Source organism: Sceloporus undulatus, chromosome 4 (assembly GCF_019175285.1).
Source record: "Sceloporus undulatus isolate JIND9_A2432 ecotype Alabama chromosome 4, SceUnd_v1.1, whole genome shotgun sequence".
Classification (NCBI taxonomy): domain Eukaryota; kingdom Metazoa; phylum Chordata; class Lepidosauria; order Squamata; family Phrynosomatidae; genus Sceloporus; species Sceloporus undulatus.
In genome coordinates, this window is record NC_056525.1 from 105,834,921 (window position 1) to 105,854,268 (window position 19,348).

General features: G+C 40.3%; 1 protein-coding gene across 5 annotated transcripts in view; it reads left to right on the forward strand.

The window, feature by feature from the left end:
* The window catches only part of BTBD8 (BTB domain containing 8), a 64,992-nt gene that overhangs the window by 36,187 nt on the left and 9,457 nt on the right, over positions 1-19,348 (forward strand). For 4 of the 5 annotated variants that reach the window (XM_042462950.1, XM_042462953.1, XM_042462954.1 and 1 more), the window contains 8 exons: positions 2,355-2,435; positions 3,910-4,006; positions 5,441-5,529; positions 6,278-6,380; positions 7,720-7,902; positions 10,896-11,033; positions 13,595-13,724; positions 15,875-15,936. In XM_042462950.1, the coding sequence (XP_042318884.1) occupies positions 2,355-2,435; positions 3,910-4,006; positions 5,441-5,529; positions 6,278-6,380; positions 7,720-7,902; positions 10,896-11,033; positions 13,595-13,724; positions 15,875-15,936 (883 nt within the window). Of the gene's footprint in view, positions 1-2,354; positions 2,436-3,909; positions 4,007-5,440; positions 5,530-6,277; positions 6,381-7,719; positions 7,903-10,895; positions 11,034-13,568; positions 13,725-15,874; positions 15,937-19,348 lie in introns of all 5 variants that reach the window. The other variant, XM_042462951.1, reaches the window with a different exon arrangement.

Sequence of the window (19,348 nt, forward strand, 5' to 3'; positions counted from 1 at the left end):
AGGGGGCACTGCGCTCCAGTGGTTCCGTTCCTACCTCTCGGGTAGATTCCAGATGGTGCAGCTGGGGGACTGTCGCTCTGACAAGAGGGCCCTTACATCTGGTGTCCCTCAGGGAGTGATTTTGTCCCCCATGCTATTTAACATTTACATGAAGCCGCTGGGAGAGATCATCCGGAGACACAGGGCGTGGTGTTATCAGTATGCTGATGACACTCAAATATGTTTCTCTGTGTCTCCGACTGATGCAGTGACTTGGGATGGCATCTCTCCTCTAAATGCCTGTCTGGAGTCGGTAATGGGCTGGATGAGGGAAAACAGACTCAGCCTGAATCCAGAGAAAACGGAAGTACTCGTGATAGGTTGCTCCTGGCCCGGGGAAGGAAATTTGTCCACCTGTCCTAAATGGGGTCACGCTCCCCATGAAGAACTCAGTTCGCAGTCTGGGGATGCTTCTGGACTTGTCGCTCCACCTAACTTCTGAGGTGGATGCGACAGTCAGGAGCACTTGTTACCAGCTTCGGCTGATACGCCAGCTGCGACCCTACCTGAGCCAGGGGGACCTTGAAACGGTGGTACACGCCCTGGTAACCTCTCGGTTGGATTTCTCTAATGCGCTCTACATGGAGCAACCCTTGTACCAAACCCTTGTACAGAATATGGCAGCAAGGTTGGTTACTGGATCCTCCAGGTCCAGCCATATAACACCAGTTTTGCAAGATCTACACTGGCTGCCTGTTCGCTTCCGGGCGCAATACAAGGTGTTGGTTATTACCTATAAAGCCCTAAATGGCTTGGGCCCAGGGTACTTGGAGGACCGCCTCTCCCCATACAGTCCGCCTCGCACTTTCAGATCAGGCAGGAAACATTTATTAAGAGTTCCTAAATCAAGATATACTTCATCTCGGAGGGCATTTTCCATCTCAGCCCCACAGCTTTGGAACTCCCTGCCCGACGAGCTCCGCGTTGTCACCTCCCTTGATGTATTCCTATTCCGCCAGGCTTTTCCCCATGTGCCTTAATGTTATCTTTTGTCTCCCTTTGATGATGTATACTGTTCAATCCAGCTATTTGTTATGGTTTTAATGCTTTGTAATAATTGGTTTTAGATGCTGTATATTTTTAATGCTATGGGTGGTTGGTTTGTACACTGTTGGGGATATATGTTGCTTTAACTGTTTTGTTGCAATTTATTGTTGGAAACCACTATGATCTACACAGGAATAGCAGTATATAAATAAAATTTATTATTATTATTATTATTATTATTATTATTTATCAATATTAACCACACTCCGAAATTGTCTGTCTGAAATTAAAGAGAGAAGACATCCACACTGGCTTTGTTCTGATATAACACCCAACTATGGTTGCTGCTAAAATGAGTATTCCACTTGTTTCCTGGTCCCATCTGTGTATCTCGTCCTGCTTTGAGACAAACCATAATTTGTCTTTTTGTTTTAAACCGAAAAAGTATGATTTACATTTCACTTGCTATGAAAATCAGATCAAATAATAATTTCCAGTACTTTCAAGGAAAGCAGTAAATTGGGAAGGATGGATAAAATTCCTACATAGCAATAACAATAGCATGTACATTTCTGTGCCACTTATCAATGAACTCAGCACTCTCTAAGCAGTTTACAATGTATAAGCCAGTTGCCCCCATCAAACTGGGTACTCATTTTACCAACCTACAAAAGGATGAAAGGCTGAGTGAACCTTCTAGCCCCTGGGATCAAACTCACAACCTTGTGACTGCCATAAAAGCATTTTAACTACTGCACCACCATGGAGCCAGGGAGGAGGAGGCTCTGAACATCTTTTTGTTGTGCCAAACCATCATGTAGTGTGGTATCTGTTCTAGAATGTTTTGTCTGTCTGTTCATGAGCTTCCCTGGAGATGTTCTGTGGTTTTCATTTCTAAAGACATCTTAATCTGCTGATCTGTTCTAAACATCTTAGAAGTGTGATGAGTTCTGTAATAGCTTAACCCCTAGATTACACAGTGCTGAAGTCTCTTCCTCCTAAGTAGTCTTGTCAAATTCAGCTAGGAAGTTTCAGGATCATAGCCAAGGGCAAATTCGCTGAAGCTTTCAAAAAGCCGATCTTGTTCAGATTACCTTTACAGTTTACATTTTTTAAAAAACATTGTGGTTGAGGAAAGCAACCCATGTGTCATTTTACACAATATTAGTGGTATAACTTCAGCTTGATGTGGTTTTCTTTTGGAATACATGTATGATGGGGTAGCATTTCAGTCTTGGTGAAGTGCTTGGGATTTATAAAATGTGAATGATCTGTTTTATTCAGCAGATGCTGGTGTCTGTAATGATTGTTCATTCTGTTTTTTGCAGCATAAACCACATAGAAATGACAGTCATTCTGCATTTTATCTATGGAGCAATTTTGGATTTCCCAAACAAGGCAAATGCTGGGTATGTGTCAGGCTTTGTTATTTTGAATTGCATAGCAGGGTTATTCTGTTTCTTATCTATCTACAATCAAGTGAAAGGTCTATCACAACCTAAATAAATTGAATGGTAAAGGCCCCAGAAATAATTAGCACTGCACTGTAATTATATTTGAATTACTGGTGGGGTAAAGTGTGGGTGCATGACACCTTATTTTACTTGGCAACTGAACTGATAAGACAGCAATAACAAACAAATTTATAAAGGAAAAAAATGGTAATGATTGATCCAGTATCCCTGTGTTTTTTGCTGCATCACAAAGAGTCTGGGAAACTTGTTGCTTTTAGTCACATATTTGCAAGTTGTGTTTTGGTGTATATGTGTTACACACACACAGAGAGAGAGAGAGAGAGAGAGAGAGAGAGCATCCTATCTATGACCTGTCTGTTTATTAACCACCTTGTTGGTTGTTACATAAGCCTTTTGTAAACCAAATGTTGGTTGTTACATAAGCCTTTTGTAAACCAAATGTCTAGATCCCAGATTCATAACATTATTCCCTTACATAAAAGATCAAGTGTTGCAGCAAACACTGGATAGGAGACTACGTGTGTATTACCACTGTGACACTGACATCTAAACATATGTTTGGGAACTCACATATGTTTGGGGTCAGTGCAGAACAAATGCTCACAGTCTCTTGATGTTGGACCATGAACAGGATGTGTGATTTGCGGTTCCTCTCTTAATGCTTTCCTTATGTTCTCAGGAATGAACACCTTTTTCCTACCTCACTTCTTTTGAAGTGTAATACTGCTGCTGAAGTGAACTGTGGTTGTATTAACCAGGTTTCCTCTGAATTAGAGTGTGTTAAAGTGCCCCAATTCTGGTTAAGAGAGAACCCTGATCAGCTTTAACTGCAGTTAAAATTACTGCTGACATAATGGTTAGTCATGGTTAAGAATACTAAATGGAAGAGGTTGCTTGTTACAGGGAAGAAAAGAATGGTGATCTTGTGCCTTGCTCCACATTGTAATTGCCAAGACATCAGGAGGGTGATGTATGCAGTCGCTAACAAGGATTCTTACTGAAGATTTTAATTAGACATACACCTTTTCTAGTCACTTCTGCAGTAGAGAGCATGATTACATAACTAATCTCTCCATTCAGAGATTCTGGGAAAGTCCTGCTTAAAATGTGAAGTGTGAGCACTAAGCCCCATTTAAGTGGTGTGTATCCTTTCAGCAGACTGATACAGTGCTATGCCTATTAAATGCTGCAAATAACAACTTGTTCTTTTTTTTTAACATACCAGCAAATTTTCTATAGCTTGGGAACACTGTGTGCTTTGAACTGATTATGAATGTATGGATATGAGATTTTTCTAAAAGTTTTCACAGAAAGGAAAATGAATTTGCCAAATCTTTGATTAGTGTAGTTTGTTGTGACTCTGTTATGATTGTTTTATGTCTAACTTCAATTATTGTTTTTACTTTAGCTGCATACTGAGCATTGCAGATATGTATGGATTAGAAGGTCTAAAAGAAGTGGCTATATATGTTCTGAAAAGAGACTATTGCAACTTCTTTCAAAAGGTATGTTCCTATTTGTCGGTCTGTTTTTCATTGCAAGAAGAAACAAACAGACTGAAATTCTTGGGATTAAATATTGGACCCAGGTATTGCAAGCCAGACAGCTGATTTGTACATAAAAAGTGTTATGCTCATCCCAGTCATTGTAATTAATTACTTAAGGTTACCAATAGCAATAAAACAATTTAGTGTCAATTAAATGTGTTAAAATGCCTTGAACAATTTTAGAGGCAAGAGAAGAAAATGTTTTGAATAAATAGGAAATGTAAGTGATTTCTTTTACTGGAAACCATTTTATCTGTAAATAGGGTTGTTACACAGAAGGCACATTGGATAATGTTTTATATCATTGTTTCCATCCTGTGTGTAGCTGAAATTTATCAGGGTTTTTTTATTTAGAAGAACAGTAGCAGTAAACAGGTACCTTCATTAAATGACAAGATATTTGCCCCCTGCTACTGATCTTTTTCCTCATACTATGCAGCCACAGGAAGATGGCTATAGCTGTTCTAGGATGCCATCTTGTTTGACTATGAGATGCAGGTAGCTAGGATGTTACCTTCAGATGGAGAATATGTAGGCCATGCAACACTCCTTCAGAATCCTCTGCAAAGCAGACGTTCTGCAGCACAGATGTTACGTGTTGGTCCTTAGAGAAAATGTTATGGAAAGGATTCCTTGGAAGAAATACTGTATTTTCTGGCGTATAAGACTACTTTTTAACCCAGGAAAATCTTCTCAAAAGTCAGGGGTCGTCTTATACACCGGATATCATCTTATAGGGCTGGTGCTGAAACTTCCGAGCCGGACTGGAGAATCTGTGGTCACCGCATATGGTGGGGGGAGCTCAAAAATGGCCACGGCCGCATCCCCTCCATATGTGACAACCATATGAAAGCAGCATGGCAGCGCTGTACAAGTACGGTAGAAGAAAATCTTGGAGACAGGGAGGGCTGGACAGGCAGGGAGAGCTGACCAATCCAAGCAGGCTTTATATACAACAGGTTTTCCTGCTAAGTACCTGCATGTCATAAGCATTTGAATTAAAATTGGCATATTGAAATCAAATCTGATGTTTTTTACATTTTTATTTGGTGTGCGTTGGAAGAGAGGTAGTCTTATACGGCAAGTATATCCCAAACTCTATATTTTAACTGGAAAAGTTGGGGGTCGTCTTATATGCCCAGTCGTCTTATATGCCGGAAAATACGGGTAGATTTAAATATTTTTGGTTTTAGATGAACCTGTCACGAAATCACACTGCATAGTGAATAGGAGCAGTCTAGTTCCACTGGAATCTGGATCGGGGTGATACACAAAACTCAGTTCACTGAAAATATTTCTTAATTGAATTAACAGCTCATCAATTGCTAGAGTATAGTAACTGTGCTTATATTCTAATTGAAAGTAATTCTGCTTGTATTCTAATTGTTTTAGCCTGTGCCTGGAAAGCATCAGCGTGTTCTTGAATGTCTAGCTATTGCCCATTCAAGAGGAGCAAAAAACATTTACAATACTTGTATGAAGTAAGTGAACTAACAATATCTGATTCTTTCTTTCTGTCCTTCTGTCTTATGACTAAACTCTATTTAAAAGAACCAGCATAACATTTTGCTATAAATTCAGTGGGAAATGTCATATTTTGATTTGTTGTTCTGTGTCTTGGACAAAGCTATCACAGGCCCTGTACAGATAGGCCCTTTGCGGCGTGCCCATGACGTGCTAGGGTTGCCTCGGGGTGGCGCGTGCACACGCCCGGCAACACTAGCACATGATGAGGGCGTCGCACCTGTGCAGCACCACCCACGCAGGGTGCACAGGTATGACGTCGCAGCTGCACAGTGTCCAAACAGCACTGTGCAGCTGCGACGCCATAGGGACGTCTTTGTAGCTTTGCAGCTGCGCCACAAAAAGGAGCCGCTTTTTAATGCTCCTTTGTTGCTGTGCAGCAGCGTCGCACAATTTGGTTGCTGCAGCGCTGCTGCAGAGCAAAGAGAGGCGCCTCCCCAGCACCTCTTTCTGGCGGTCTGTACCCTGCCACAGTTTCCCTGGCAAGATTTGTCCTGAAAGGGTTTACATTTCTTTACAGCCTTCTTAACATCTGAGAATGTGTGACTTGCCCAGGGTCACCCAGTAGGTATCCATGACTTCCAGAATTATAGCCCTATGCCCAAACCACCACACCGGCTTCTTACTTCTGACAGTAGAAATTGCATGTGAAGCTTGATTTGAAAGAGTGATTTTGCCTAAATAAGTTTTTTCCCCCTTCAACAGGTGGCTAGTTCAGAATTTTATAAAATGTTGTTCAGACAAGAGCTTTGCAACTTTATCCACTGAACTTCAGAATGATTGTCTAAGAATGTTGATCCTCTCATTGGTAAGTCTGTGTGCTGGTTTTCTAAGTACAAAAAAACAACAACAGGGTTTTCTGTGTGTTTTAGTTGTCTAGATTTTATATAATGTTTATTGCTTTTGTTTTCTATTTTTTCTTGCTGTTAAATTATTGAATTATAATTTAGACTGTTAATTTATAGTTTAATCTCTACCAGCCTTAGGCTCTTGAAGGAATATTGAATAAAAATTATTTAAACTAATAAATAAACAGAGGATTATCTGCTGTAAATATTTATTGGGTAGCTCAAAGCTGGTCATAGCTTTATGGTGGGCATCTACCTTACATTTTCTCTTTATACTCCTCACTGTGGTGAATCAACAGGGTGAATAAATATGCTTGAAATGTAACCATATCCTGTTTCCTAAATATAAATATTATGCTTAGCTACATTGATGGCTTATGTACTCAAAGGTAACCCAAGATTTGCCTGGGTTTCAGAAAACTATTAGATAGTATTCTGAGTGTACACACACATGCATCTACTGCTGTCAGTCAGCCACATAGGCTGCTAAAGTCATGTAGGTTCCTTTAATTCATTTTACATATTTTGTAAACAAGCAAGGGCCACTTCATGTAGAAATATCCTTGAGTTTACCAGATGCTCCATGTTCTTTAAGAACTGCTACTTTTTCTGCCCTTGCTGAGGCTCTATGCTACACTAGGGGAGTTGCATATCCATGTTCCATCCTGTGTGTTCAACGTCTTCTAAATAGGCATGGGTATATAGGCCTTAGACAGAGTCATATTTTGTGGGTCCCAGACTAAAAGGAGGATAAGGTGGATACTGGCTTTTGGGTATGTCTGGATGGGACCTTCAATTTGTTGTGACTGGGTTTTGGCTCCCTATCTGAAAGCCAGTGAGCTTTCTTTGCTGTAAACACCTGCAGTATTTATTAATTATTAATAAAAATCTTCATTTGTACCATTCTTCATATTATGTAGATCTCTTGGAGAGACCTGGAGTGACTCAATTCTGAGCTTAGAACTGTTGGTTTTTCTAAAAAAATACCTTGCAATTACTGTACAGTTGGATTTATTTCAGTTTAGGATTTCCACCTTTTGTTAATATTCTTCCCACTTTAGGGAAGTATAGACATTAAAAGATTTGTGTTTTGCTAGAATTTAACAAAGATGCATTTGATTTTCTTTTATATTTTTATTGGCTGCCCCTGGGAACCTTAATATTAAAAATCTAATTGTAATTGAAGTGAAAGAAATTCAGTTGTTTATTATAGTGTGCAGCATGTATGTATTGAAGAATGGCATAGAAACTTTGTGTCTAGTATTTATCAGACCACATGTGTATTATTTTTATTGCAAGAGCCCACAAAATGCAGCCCAAGTTCTGATGGAAGCCAACCAGTTAATTGGTACTCTTCCTCAAGTGAAATGGACTGAAGCAGCTCTTTCCTTGGCATCTAGGCTGCAAGAAGAGTGTATAGCATTTATGGTGATGAATTTTCCTGAAATAATACAAAGTGAAAGCTTTTCTACCCTGTTACAGGTAAAGTACACCAAAATATACTAGTGATACAATAAACAATATCATAGCTATTGCTAAAAGCTTGGTGTCTCAACTGGGGGAGAAGGAAAGTAGGGGTACCATCAACTCTGTTGAGAAGCCAGTTCCCATTGCTCTTTCCTACTCTTTCAAATGTTATTCAGCAGGTATTTTATCAGGTACAGCAGGGTTAGAGAAGTAAAACAAGATGAATATGAACTCTTCCAAAACCTGCTTTGTTGGGCTTTGCTTCCCCCAGCAGTCATTCATCATTCATGGGCCTTTTTTGTGGCTATTCTCAGGCCATGGAAATTCTTACTCTGGGTAGCTAGGTTTGCTCCCTAACTTTTGCCCTTCCACCAGCAGACAAATATATTTTTATTCAGTCAAGCTGCCTTCATGCAAGGTGGTCTGTTGCTTAAGGGCTTTTTGATTGCTTTGGGGTTGTGTGTGTGTGTATTTAGTCTTATTCTTTTGATTTTCTCGGCATGACGTTTTCAGGGTGTAAAAGACTTTGAGAAGTGCCCTCTTCGGCACAGTAATAACAAGAGTTAGCTACAGTGTCATTGCCATTATCTCTGCAAGATTCGCCACCAATGTCACCTCCCATTACTACTACTGCTGCTGCTGCTCAATATCTTCCCATTTGAACTCTTTTGCTACACTCACTAGGAGTTTTAATTTTTGTAAACAAACAAATATGGCTTTCCCTTGTTCTCAGAGGAATGATAGATTGTCAGAGTATATTGCTTTTGTCTTGGCCTAATCCTATGGGGAAACAACATTTTGTGTTATTTAAATATTACTTTAATTAGTGCAACCCAATTCTTCCCTAAAACATAAAGTATTAGAAGGATGTGCTTATGATTTTGAAAGAATAAAGCCATGATGTGTTGAAATAAGTCTGTGTCTCAAGTATTCTGGAGCAGGATAATCTGGCCACAATAATCCATGTTCTGATAATATCTGGATGGACTACAATACAGTCCACATGGGGTTTCTCTTGATGAAAGTCCACAGACTGCTGCCTGAATTGTGGTGGGAACAGTGAGGACTAAGTACTCATTCAGAAATCTCTGCATGAGCCACTGGGCTCAAATCAAGGATTAGTATTAGTGTACAAACCTTAAGCAGCTTGGGACCCAGTTACTTAAAAGACCACACACATGATTTAACATCAGCCAGAGAAGATCTATATGTGGTGCCATAGGGCTACTACATGTGACAAGGGTTTAGTAATGTTATAGAACCCTCATTTCCATCAGAGATCCACTTGCTGCCCAACTCACCTCTTTTGTCTTTAACGAGTTAAGAGCTTATCCTATTTGCACAAGCATTTGGGGAATAACAAAGTATTTGGTTTGTCTTTGCTGCTTATATTATATTGTATTATATTATTATATATAGTAGCAAATAATTGTAACCTTGGATTTTTAATACTTGTAATTTAAGGTGCATATAATTGATTATTTTAGATTTGTAATTTTAGTATTTGTCATTTTAACTGTGTGTTTGTGTGCAGAATGGTTAGCCCCTCTGAACTCTTTTGAGGAAAGGAATGGTGAAAATTGAATTAATGGTACTGTTTCTGTTAAAGATAGTAAAAGTGCTAGGACTACTCCCAGAGGAATATTGAGTGGACAAGATATACGGAATTGGGCCATTAGTAGTGTAGCTATGTGAAGGCTATAAAAATTCAGATGCGCATTAACAACTGTCAGTTACAGTCAGGCCTAGTGCCTAGCATTTGAGTTTTTGAAGACAGGAAATTGTTTTTTCCTCTTTACATAGCATTGCTGCTGTTCTGTGTCCTAGCTGCTGCTGACTACTATGCTCAGCCTTTCCTATCCTTTACATCTTCTCATTTTATTCCACTTTTTCCTCCAGCGTATATCCCTAGAAGCAGGGCCTTTCAGAGAACTACTCCAGTATCACTGACTAGGTAGAGTTCAGCTTTAGAAGTCGAAGCAAGAGAAATTCTCAGCACATTGCTATGTATGTTGTTCAGTGGTGCTTGCTCTTGGGTATTGGTTTGTAGGATTGCAATCTGGGGACAGTCTGGGGACTGTGATTGCAGTGTTAGTCTTTCATCATCCAAGTAGTGCTGGAAGGAGAAAAAAAAAGGAAAGGGATCCATCAGAGTTGGAAAGTTCATAGTAAAAACTCCTTTAAATGTGGCAAGTATTTCACTACAGTTAGCCTCCTATATCCACAGATTTTTTTTATCCACAGATTCCACCATCCACGGCTTGAAACTATTCAAAATTAATGTAAATGCCAAAAGCAAACCATGTTTTTCCCATTTCATATAAGGGACACCATTTCACTATATCGTCATATTTCATGGGGCTTAAATGTCCATGGATTTTGGTATCGATGGAACCAAACCCAAGTGAATACCAAGGGCCAGTGTACTTACACAGAGAACTAGCAAAGATGGAATCGTTATGTTTATTTAGGTTTATTGATGGTTATGATGATTTTGATGACAAAAAATTGTTCATGTTTAGCACTATTTTTTAGAAGGGCAGGATAAAAAGCTAATAAATAAATACCACTGCCGCCCCTGCAATAGAACCTTTGATGATGAATACCACTTGTGTCTTGCTGATGAGCTTTTCAAGGACTCTTGGCTGACTACTGATTGAAACATATTGCTGGCCCATAGTGTGATAACAAGGGCATTATTGACTATACAAGTCACCCTTCTATATCCACAGGTTCTTTATCCATGAATTCAAGCATCCACAGCTTGAAATATTAAAAATAATTATAAAGAAACCTTGGTTTTGCTTTTCATATAAGGGACATCATTTTACTATCCATTGTAGATAATTGGAGTTGAGCATCCATGGATATTGGTATCCATGGGGGGAGGGGTCCTGGAACCAAACCCTAGCAGATACCAAGGGTCCACTGTATATTAAAGTAAATCTGCCAGCAAACTGCATAGCATAAGGATTTCAATGGACAATTTCTCCAATGGTGTCTTCTAGTTCCAAGCCATGAGCAGCAAAACTGAGCTGTTTGATCAATTGTTCGAAGCAGTTCAGAAGGGAATTACTACTGAAAATAGCTGCTGTCTACTTATGGCTGTGGATGCATTATTAAGTTCTGAAAACGTGAAAGAGATGGTAAGTCTTGTAAAGATGAAATAGGAAAATATTCCACAGTTGGAAGATATTGTTACTTTTTGTTTTTGCTAAGGTTGTTTTGTGTATATTTCATTTTTCCTCTGTTTGTTTACAGATCAGATCACTGAATGTAAAAATTTCATCAGGAGCTTTGCTCAAAGAAAATGATATTAGGCCATAGCAGTTTCTAGAAGTCCAGATAGGTACAGAAGTGTCACCTGCAACATAATGTACTGCAGAGTGCTTCTCTCAGAGTGCCATGCCCTTTTCCAGAATATCTCATTGTACCCCATCTGCATTTTCTGTTTAATTTCTCCAACAGGCACTCAGCATTCTGTGAATGTTTGAGCCTACAGAGTCTTTACAGGGTTATTTGGAAGGTAACCCCCCTCATCTATCCATTTAAGCTTTTTTTTCCCTACAATTTTTGACATTCTGCTATGTCACATTGCCTCCTGTGGTTTGGCTAGTGATATTTTGACTACATAAAGATCAGCAGTCAGAGATCGAGTTCATTGCTAGCAATAGGACGACAGTTCTATGTACCCGATTTTTCTGTTTTGGTACAGATTCCATAAGCTTGCAGTCCTAAATAGGTCTGTAAAGGTCTCATCTGAATTCAGCATTCTGATTTTAAACAAACTCTGCTCTAAGTAAATCGAAAGTGCTGATTAGAAGATCTTAGCAGCAATTTTAAATCTATTTTAATGAATTTATTTGACCCCTTCATATCACATACCTTTGTTTTGTAGCAAAGGGTCCAATATAGTTGTTGCTCTCTTACTTTAAGATTAAAATGACTTGTGGCAGTTCAGAAAATCCTAGCTGAGGATGACTTTCTGGATCTATAGTTTATTCCTGTCCACTGTGTCTGACTACTTGGAGCAACTTGTAGGCCCTTAACATTTTCTCATGTTCACCATCTTTGTGGCAAGCATATTACTCCTTAGTGGCAGATCACTTCAGTTAAATGTCTGAAGTGGCATGTTTGATTCTTGGCTTCTCTAGTAAATAATAATAATAAAGTTTTTATTTTTATCCCGCTCCTTCCTGCGATCAGGGCGGCTTACAGCAAGGTTAAAAACAACAATACAATAAAACATCATAAAATACAAACATGTCACGTCAATAAAATAACAGGCAAAAAAGCCCCATAGCCCAACCTCTTGGCCACGGAAGAGGAGGGAGGCCCACAGGAACTTAATCGGGAAATGCCTGTTGGAACAGGAAGGTTTTCAAGTCCTTCCTGAATTGGGCCAGGGTGGTAGTCGAGCGAAGCTCAGTGGGCAGCACATTCCAAAGGGCTGGGGCAGCTGTGGAAAATGTCCTCCGTGTAGTGGAGGATAATCTAGCCCCAGGCACCTTCAGTAGATGCTGCCCAGACGTTCTGAGGGTGCGAGGCGGAATATACGGGGTAAGTAAGACTGAGTGAGATCCCATTATACAGTATAAGATTCCTGTTCACACATTCAGTTTCCTTGCTGGGGCTCCTCTGTCTTCCCTCTCCCTGTCTTTGTTCTCCTTTCTCTGTCCTACTATTGAAATAGGAGGTCTGAACTGGGGCATCCCACATACTTTGTCCAGCTCCCTGATTTAGAGTTCAAACCCGCGACCCCCAGCTGTAGGACTGGGCCATTGGCACTATGAGAAAAAGCAGGGCCTCCCCACTGTCCCCTTCATACAGTGGGAAACAGAAGAGAAGATGTGCTTGAATAGGGCTGCACCAGAGAACTGGATTTGTGACCTGCAGCCAGTCCAAATACACAGTAGCAGATTGAATGGACCTTGGTCTGATTTGGTATACAATGTGTCCTTGGAGTTGTATAGTCACTCTCTCTGAGGGGCAATTAACAACAGAAAATAATGAATGTGGTTACTGACCAGTAATTTCTTTGGCACTGTATCCTGAGGGCTGTATCAAAGCTTTTAATATTTATGGAGGATACCTTGTGTTACTAGAAAGCAAAGGTCATTAGCATCTTATTATCCTTTAATTAAACTACCATGTTTTTGCATTTCTGAAGTCTAAATGAATGAAACTTATTTTCTACAGATGAAATTAATGGTGTCCTACACAGTGCCCAATTGGCAGAGGGTGGGTGGTTAAATTTGGCATCACGATCATCTTGGAAAGCAAAACTAGACACATTATTGTTTTTCTGCTGTTGCGGTCCTCTCCTATTGTTGACTTACTCAGCATGAGTGATGAAAATTTAATTAGATGCATTATTGGCCCCCTGAGGATTTGACCTTGTAGTGACATAGCCAAGAGTAAAAAGCTATGAAGAAATTCATTTATTTAAAAAAGGGGGGAGTAGAGATGTTTGATGTTGTATGGGCTACGGCTTCTGTGGGAGTGGTTTGGTTTCAAGCTGTGTAAAATTATGGTGCAGGACAATTGGCCTTTGCAAACCTCATCCACATCCACTCGGCAATCATAAAATCTGAGTGATGACATCATTGATCTAGCTTAAAGAGTAAGTAGATTCTATGAGGAATAATGACTGGTTGCTATGACAATGTGGCTCTTTCCAGCTGCTGATTTCCTTACTTGAACACAGGGGTTTACGTGCAAGATCCAGGCTCTGCGTGATAAGCTGTGGATCTTCCTGGTTCAGTCATTTTATGCTGTTCGTCACACAGAGAGCTGGAAGCTGCTGGAGCCAGACGATCAACAGCAAATCGAAGCAGGTAGGCAAGCGGAGGGTAGTTTAATGCTTTGATAATAGTTGTGCCTTTTTAAAGCATGTTAATAGGATCTGGTAATTAATGAGAGCTGAAATCATTTGTTTCTGTGTCTTCTGCTGTGAAATATTATGTAAGAATTAAAATTCTGAAAATAACCTGCTCAGACAGATTCAAGCATGGAAGCCAAGAGGCTGCACATCTCCCTGTTGTAAATGGTTCTGCTTGTCTGTTACCAACAGCAGAAATGCCAAAACTCTATAAATAGATAGGTTGTATTTTTTGTTTTGCACTTAGAATGATTAAAAATATTACAATAGGATTTTTAAAAAGAGCACATTGTCATTGTAGAAAGGATTGTGCCCAGAGCTGATTACTGATTTAATGTATGTAGCAGCTAGAGGATTTGCATTGTACATTGTGGTTGCTTAATGACAAGACTCACTTAAGATTAAATAAAAAGGGTTTATGGGCTTCATAACTGATTTGGTGCTGTGATACTCTGTATGCCGCTTCTAAAATTTAAGCAGCAGGATTTGTGATGAAACAAAAGAAATCTTGCTCTGGCCACTTTTACCTCCTTCCCTTTTGTTTCTGAATGTATGGCATGAAATCTTGCAGATGAAGTACCTGAAAATGGCTTCAAGGCATTGCTTGAATATTTGCACTGTGGTTATGCAGTTGTTGTTTTTTCTGTCAGGGACAGAGATGCTGCATACCCAAGATTATCTGCATTTTGCCAAGCATTTGGGAAGCAGTGGATAATAACCTATGTAATAGAAGCAAGGAGGGGTTTTTCATAGTCCTTAGATTACTAAGACTGTAGCTGTTTATTAACATATGCTTACATGCTTTTGCCTGAATATTGGGTCAGTCATTCCAAAGCAAAATTGGTTTTGGAATGTCAAACTTATATAATACTTCCTAAGAGGTTCAATAAATGTGATACAGTAACTGACCCTACTGTCTTGATGTTTCCTTCAAACAGTAAATGTAGGTTTGCCATTTTAAGAAATCTGCAGGGTTAATTCTTGCATTTTAATTGCTAGGTCCAGAGAAACATTGTGTGAGACTGTATGTCCTTCTTTTAATGATCAGAACGTATCTCCTTCTAACAACTGTATGATCATAGTTTTAAGAAGCTCTCATTTAGGGATTGCATGCAATTCTATCTCTTTTTAAAAATCAACAACAACAATGCAACAATAGTAGGCCATAACATTGAGAAATTTAAGCTTTGATTATTGGAAACATCCCCGCTCCTTGCACTCAGCAACTTGGAATAGCTTATTAGCTATTCCACTAAGGAGGAGAAAAAGTATTAGACAGGGATGGAAGAAGAATCACCCTCGGCACATTTTTCAGTCTCACGCTTTAACAGAACAGTGTCTCGCTGAGAAACCGAGTGAAACAAGTGTCTTTTTACAGGGGGAGGGGATATAATTGATTCCTATACATCATGGATTCATTAAATATGTAAGTAACTAATGCAATTACTCATTGAATTGATGGAGCTAAAAGCTTTAGGTTACTCTTTCGTGCAGATATATATGGTGGCAAAGAATATTATGTACAAAGCACATGCCTCTCTTTGCATCTGCCATGTCCGGGTTATGTAAGCTGTAGCACTGCAGAAGCCTCATTACTGTGCCACATCTGGGAATTTCATTCAAGCATGTTCTATTTGGAAACTTTGTATGTGCTGAGTCCTGTTTGCACAAGATGCTTGTGTGAAATGACCTTAGCTAAACCAAAATAGATTTGATTTTGCTTGTAAAGAGTACTTAAATTTTCAATGTAGGCTGGAGGTGTAAATGTACATTTTTTGACAAAATCCAAGGAATAGATATGAGAGGAAGGAACTCCCTCTTTGTCAAATGAATGCCATGTATTCAGCTGCTATGGCTAATTAACTAATTTATTTGTATCTGAGAAGTATGAAAACTCATAGGATCAATGGAAAGATCCTTCTGAAGTTTCAAATACTTAAGACCTAATATTGTCCATCATGTCTTGGTTATGTGTTTATTTAAATGTGCCTTCTTCTCAAATGTTGCTCTGACTGTTCCACAGCAAAATTCAGCCCCTAAGGCTGTTCTTCTCTCCAGTCCTTCTTTCTTACATTTCCTAAAGGAAGGTGTCCTTTTTTTATACAGCTGCTTTTGACAAAGGCGATGATAGAAGACCTGCCAAAAAGCCTATTTTCAGTAGTTCTCAGGTAAAACAACAAAATCCACAAGAGATGATGTTGCGACTTGTATTTACTAGTGGCTGGAGACTAATATTTCAGCCATATATATATACATACATACATACATTAGCTAAGCCAATGGCCATCTATAAACTTCTTGATATTGTATCTTATGCTTTTTGGCTTCAGAAAATGGGCTGTTCTTCAGTGGAAAGGGGTTAGTTTAGTAAGAGTTCATGCTTAACCTCCAGCATGTTAGTAACTGCAGTAATTTGCATTTTGTTTCTTGCATACTCCTATGATGTTATGTTTCATAAATTTATATTTTCCAAGTTGCTGTACAAAGACTGTGCTGCCTAGTGACTGGAGCAACCCTGTTTGCTGATAACACTATTTAGTAGGGACATTTTTGGGAAAGAATCCAGCCCTGGATTCATATATTTGTATGGGTACATACATATGTGCTCTCATATAAAAGAATATAAATAATGCATAAGTCTTAGCTTGCTTTTACAGCAGAAGTGTGAGCTTTTGGAAATGTTGCAGGGATGGAGGTCCAGTAAAATCTCAGCAGGAAACATTTTTATGTCTTGAAAAACATATGCATACTTTTTTAAAAAGAAAGTTTAGCATTAACTGTAGCAAACATGCCCATAGGTTTGTACTCGTGGAAGGTGGACCTGTATGTTGCAAAAATCTATAGGACAAAGTGGGTAACCACAGATGGTGGGGGACAACGTTTACCCCCTCACCTCCACCAGTGGGCCCCAGCACAATGTTTGTGGCAACCAGGAAGTGCTGTGATGCCATTTCCAGTTTGATTTTTTTGCTGTTAGGTGGGTGAAACAAGGCAAACCACTGTATTTTGAGATTCCTTTCGAGTCATTCTTCACAACCTTTCTATGAAAAATCAGCCATATTTTAAATGGGGGTGTCTGGAGGCTCTGGGAGTCATCTGAAAACCTTAGGGGCCACAAGAAAGGATCTGGAACTGCATTTCCGAGTTCTACCTTAGAAGTTATGCTGAGAGTGTGCTTGGTTTATGAGGACACGTTGCAACCTCTTGCACAATCCTTGTGAATGAGAGCTAGATAGCCCATTGCCTGGAAAAGACTAATGTAGTCTCTGTTGTTAACAGCATTCCTAAGTGCAAAGCCATACTTGCCCTTGTAGGAGGGAATGGCAGCCATTCACTTATGAGCTTGTTCCCACTAGGGGATACACCGCGTTCTGAATCGATTTCAATAGGCAGCGTGCCCATTAGGATTCGGTTTAAATCTAGAACAGTTCTAGACCAACCCGGAATCGTTCCCACTAGAAATCGAATCCAGAAGCGGGTTAAAATTCAAATCCGCGTTTTCCTCATTTAACGCGTGTTAAAAAAACACTAGGGTCCTGCCTAGTGTTTTCCCCTTGATTCGCGTTAGGAACCGGATTATTTAGATGGGAACGATATCGTTTCAATCGGGCTAGAAGGATGGGAGGAGCTGACTGCGATGGGGGCTGTCCTTGGGGGAGTTGCCCTTTCTGTCCCCATCCGTCGTGGCTGTCGCCATTTTTTCTTCCCTCACCCCTTTGTCCGCTGTGGTCTTTCAATAAGAGATAAGGATTATTTTTATTTTTTATTTTAATGGTTTACAGGCGCTTAATCTCTTCAGCGCTTTAAGCGCCTGAAGTCTCGGCTGCTCAAGCGCCTGCATCTGCAAAGGACTACAAGGCTTCTCCCGGTGGATTGCAACCTTCCCTCTGTGTGGGGAGAGCCCATTTCTAACGGAGGAGAGGCAAGAAGGGAAGGCTAAGAGGCATTCCCTGCCCGCTTGGGCTCTGATCTCGCCCAGGCAGGGAAGGGAAGGCTCCTCACGAGGAGGCATCTGATCTCGCCCAACTCTCAGATTCTAAGGTCTATCCACCTAGCCTCTGTTTTAGCTTGGAACTAGGGTCCCCTTTCTCTGCCTCCTTCTGCCATGCAGGAACTCCCTAATCAAAGGGCTCAAGCAGAGGCTGGGTGGGCATGTGTCATTGGGGATGCTTTGACAGAGAGTTCCTGCGTGGCAGAAGGGAGGGATTGGACTAGAAGGCTCTTCCTGGGGTCCCTTCCAACTCTCAGATTCTAAGGTATATCCACCCAGCCTCTGTTTTAGCTTGGATGTAGCGGCCCCTTTCTCTGCTTCCTTCTGCCATGCAGGAACTCCCTAATCAAAGGGAGTCTCGCCCTAATCAATGGGGGGGGATAGAGCCTTTCTTCCTCTCTTTCTCAAACGGAATCTGCCTTCTCCTCCTACCCTAGAAAGGGAATCTTTGGGAAGAGTGCTCCCTCCCTGTTTTGCCAGAAGCCTCCCCCATTCATCTGAGGGCTCTGTCAAGGGATTCTCCCTGGCTGTCTTGGTGTGAGACATGAACAAAACCTATCCCATAGTTCCTCTGGCAAGAGCTTCCGTTTCCTACTAATAAATTCGCTTTGCCACAAGCTTCCCCCCTTCATCTCTGGGCTCTGTCAAGGGATTCTGCCTGGCTGTCTTGGTGGGAGACATGAACAAAACCTATCCCATAGTTCCTCTGGAAAGAGCTTCGGTTTCCTACTAATAAATTCGCTTTGCCACAAGCTTCCCCCCTTCATCTCTGGGCTCTGTCAAGGGATTCTGCCTGACTGTCTTGGTGGGAGACATGAAGAAAACCTATCCCATAGTTCCTCTGGAAAGAGCTTGGGTTTCCTACTAAATTCGGAGGGAAAATGTATATAAGGCTGACAGCGCCCTGGAAAACCTATCCCATAGTTCCTCTGGAGAGAGCTTTGGTTTCCTATTAAATTCGCATTGCCAGCAGCCTCCTTCTCATTGATCTCTGTGGGCTCTCTGAAGGGATTCTCCCTGGCTGTCTGAGGAGACATGAAGCGGGGATGCTGCCCTGGAAAACCTATCCCATAGTTCCTCTGGAGAGAGCTTTGGTTTCCTACTAAATTCGGAGGGAAAATGTATATAATAAGGCAGACAGCGCTTATGACGTGTGATCGTTTAAGCGCCTTGATTGGTTCATTTAAAAAAAAAAACCGCCAAAAATAAATCGAATCAGAAACGGTCACAGAGATGGAAACGATGTCACAGATACATCGATTCCGAATAATGCGGGTTAACGTTACGTCATTCTGACGTAGTATTGATTGACAACTCCAAATAAGGTATGGAGGAGAAGAATCGCTTTATTTAAACACCGATTTCATGCCAAGTGAGAACGCTTACTGAACGCTTGCAGGTAAAAAATCCGAATTAAACAAGCAGATGGGAACGATGAAAAAAGCGATTCTGAAAGCGGGATAACAACTGTGTTATTTTAATTCAATTTTATTAAAAGCGTTTTATTTTAATTCGTATCAAATCCTAAGTGGGAACAAGCTCTATGTAGGGAGAAAAAGCACAAGGTATACCCAGGACAACTCAAAGTA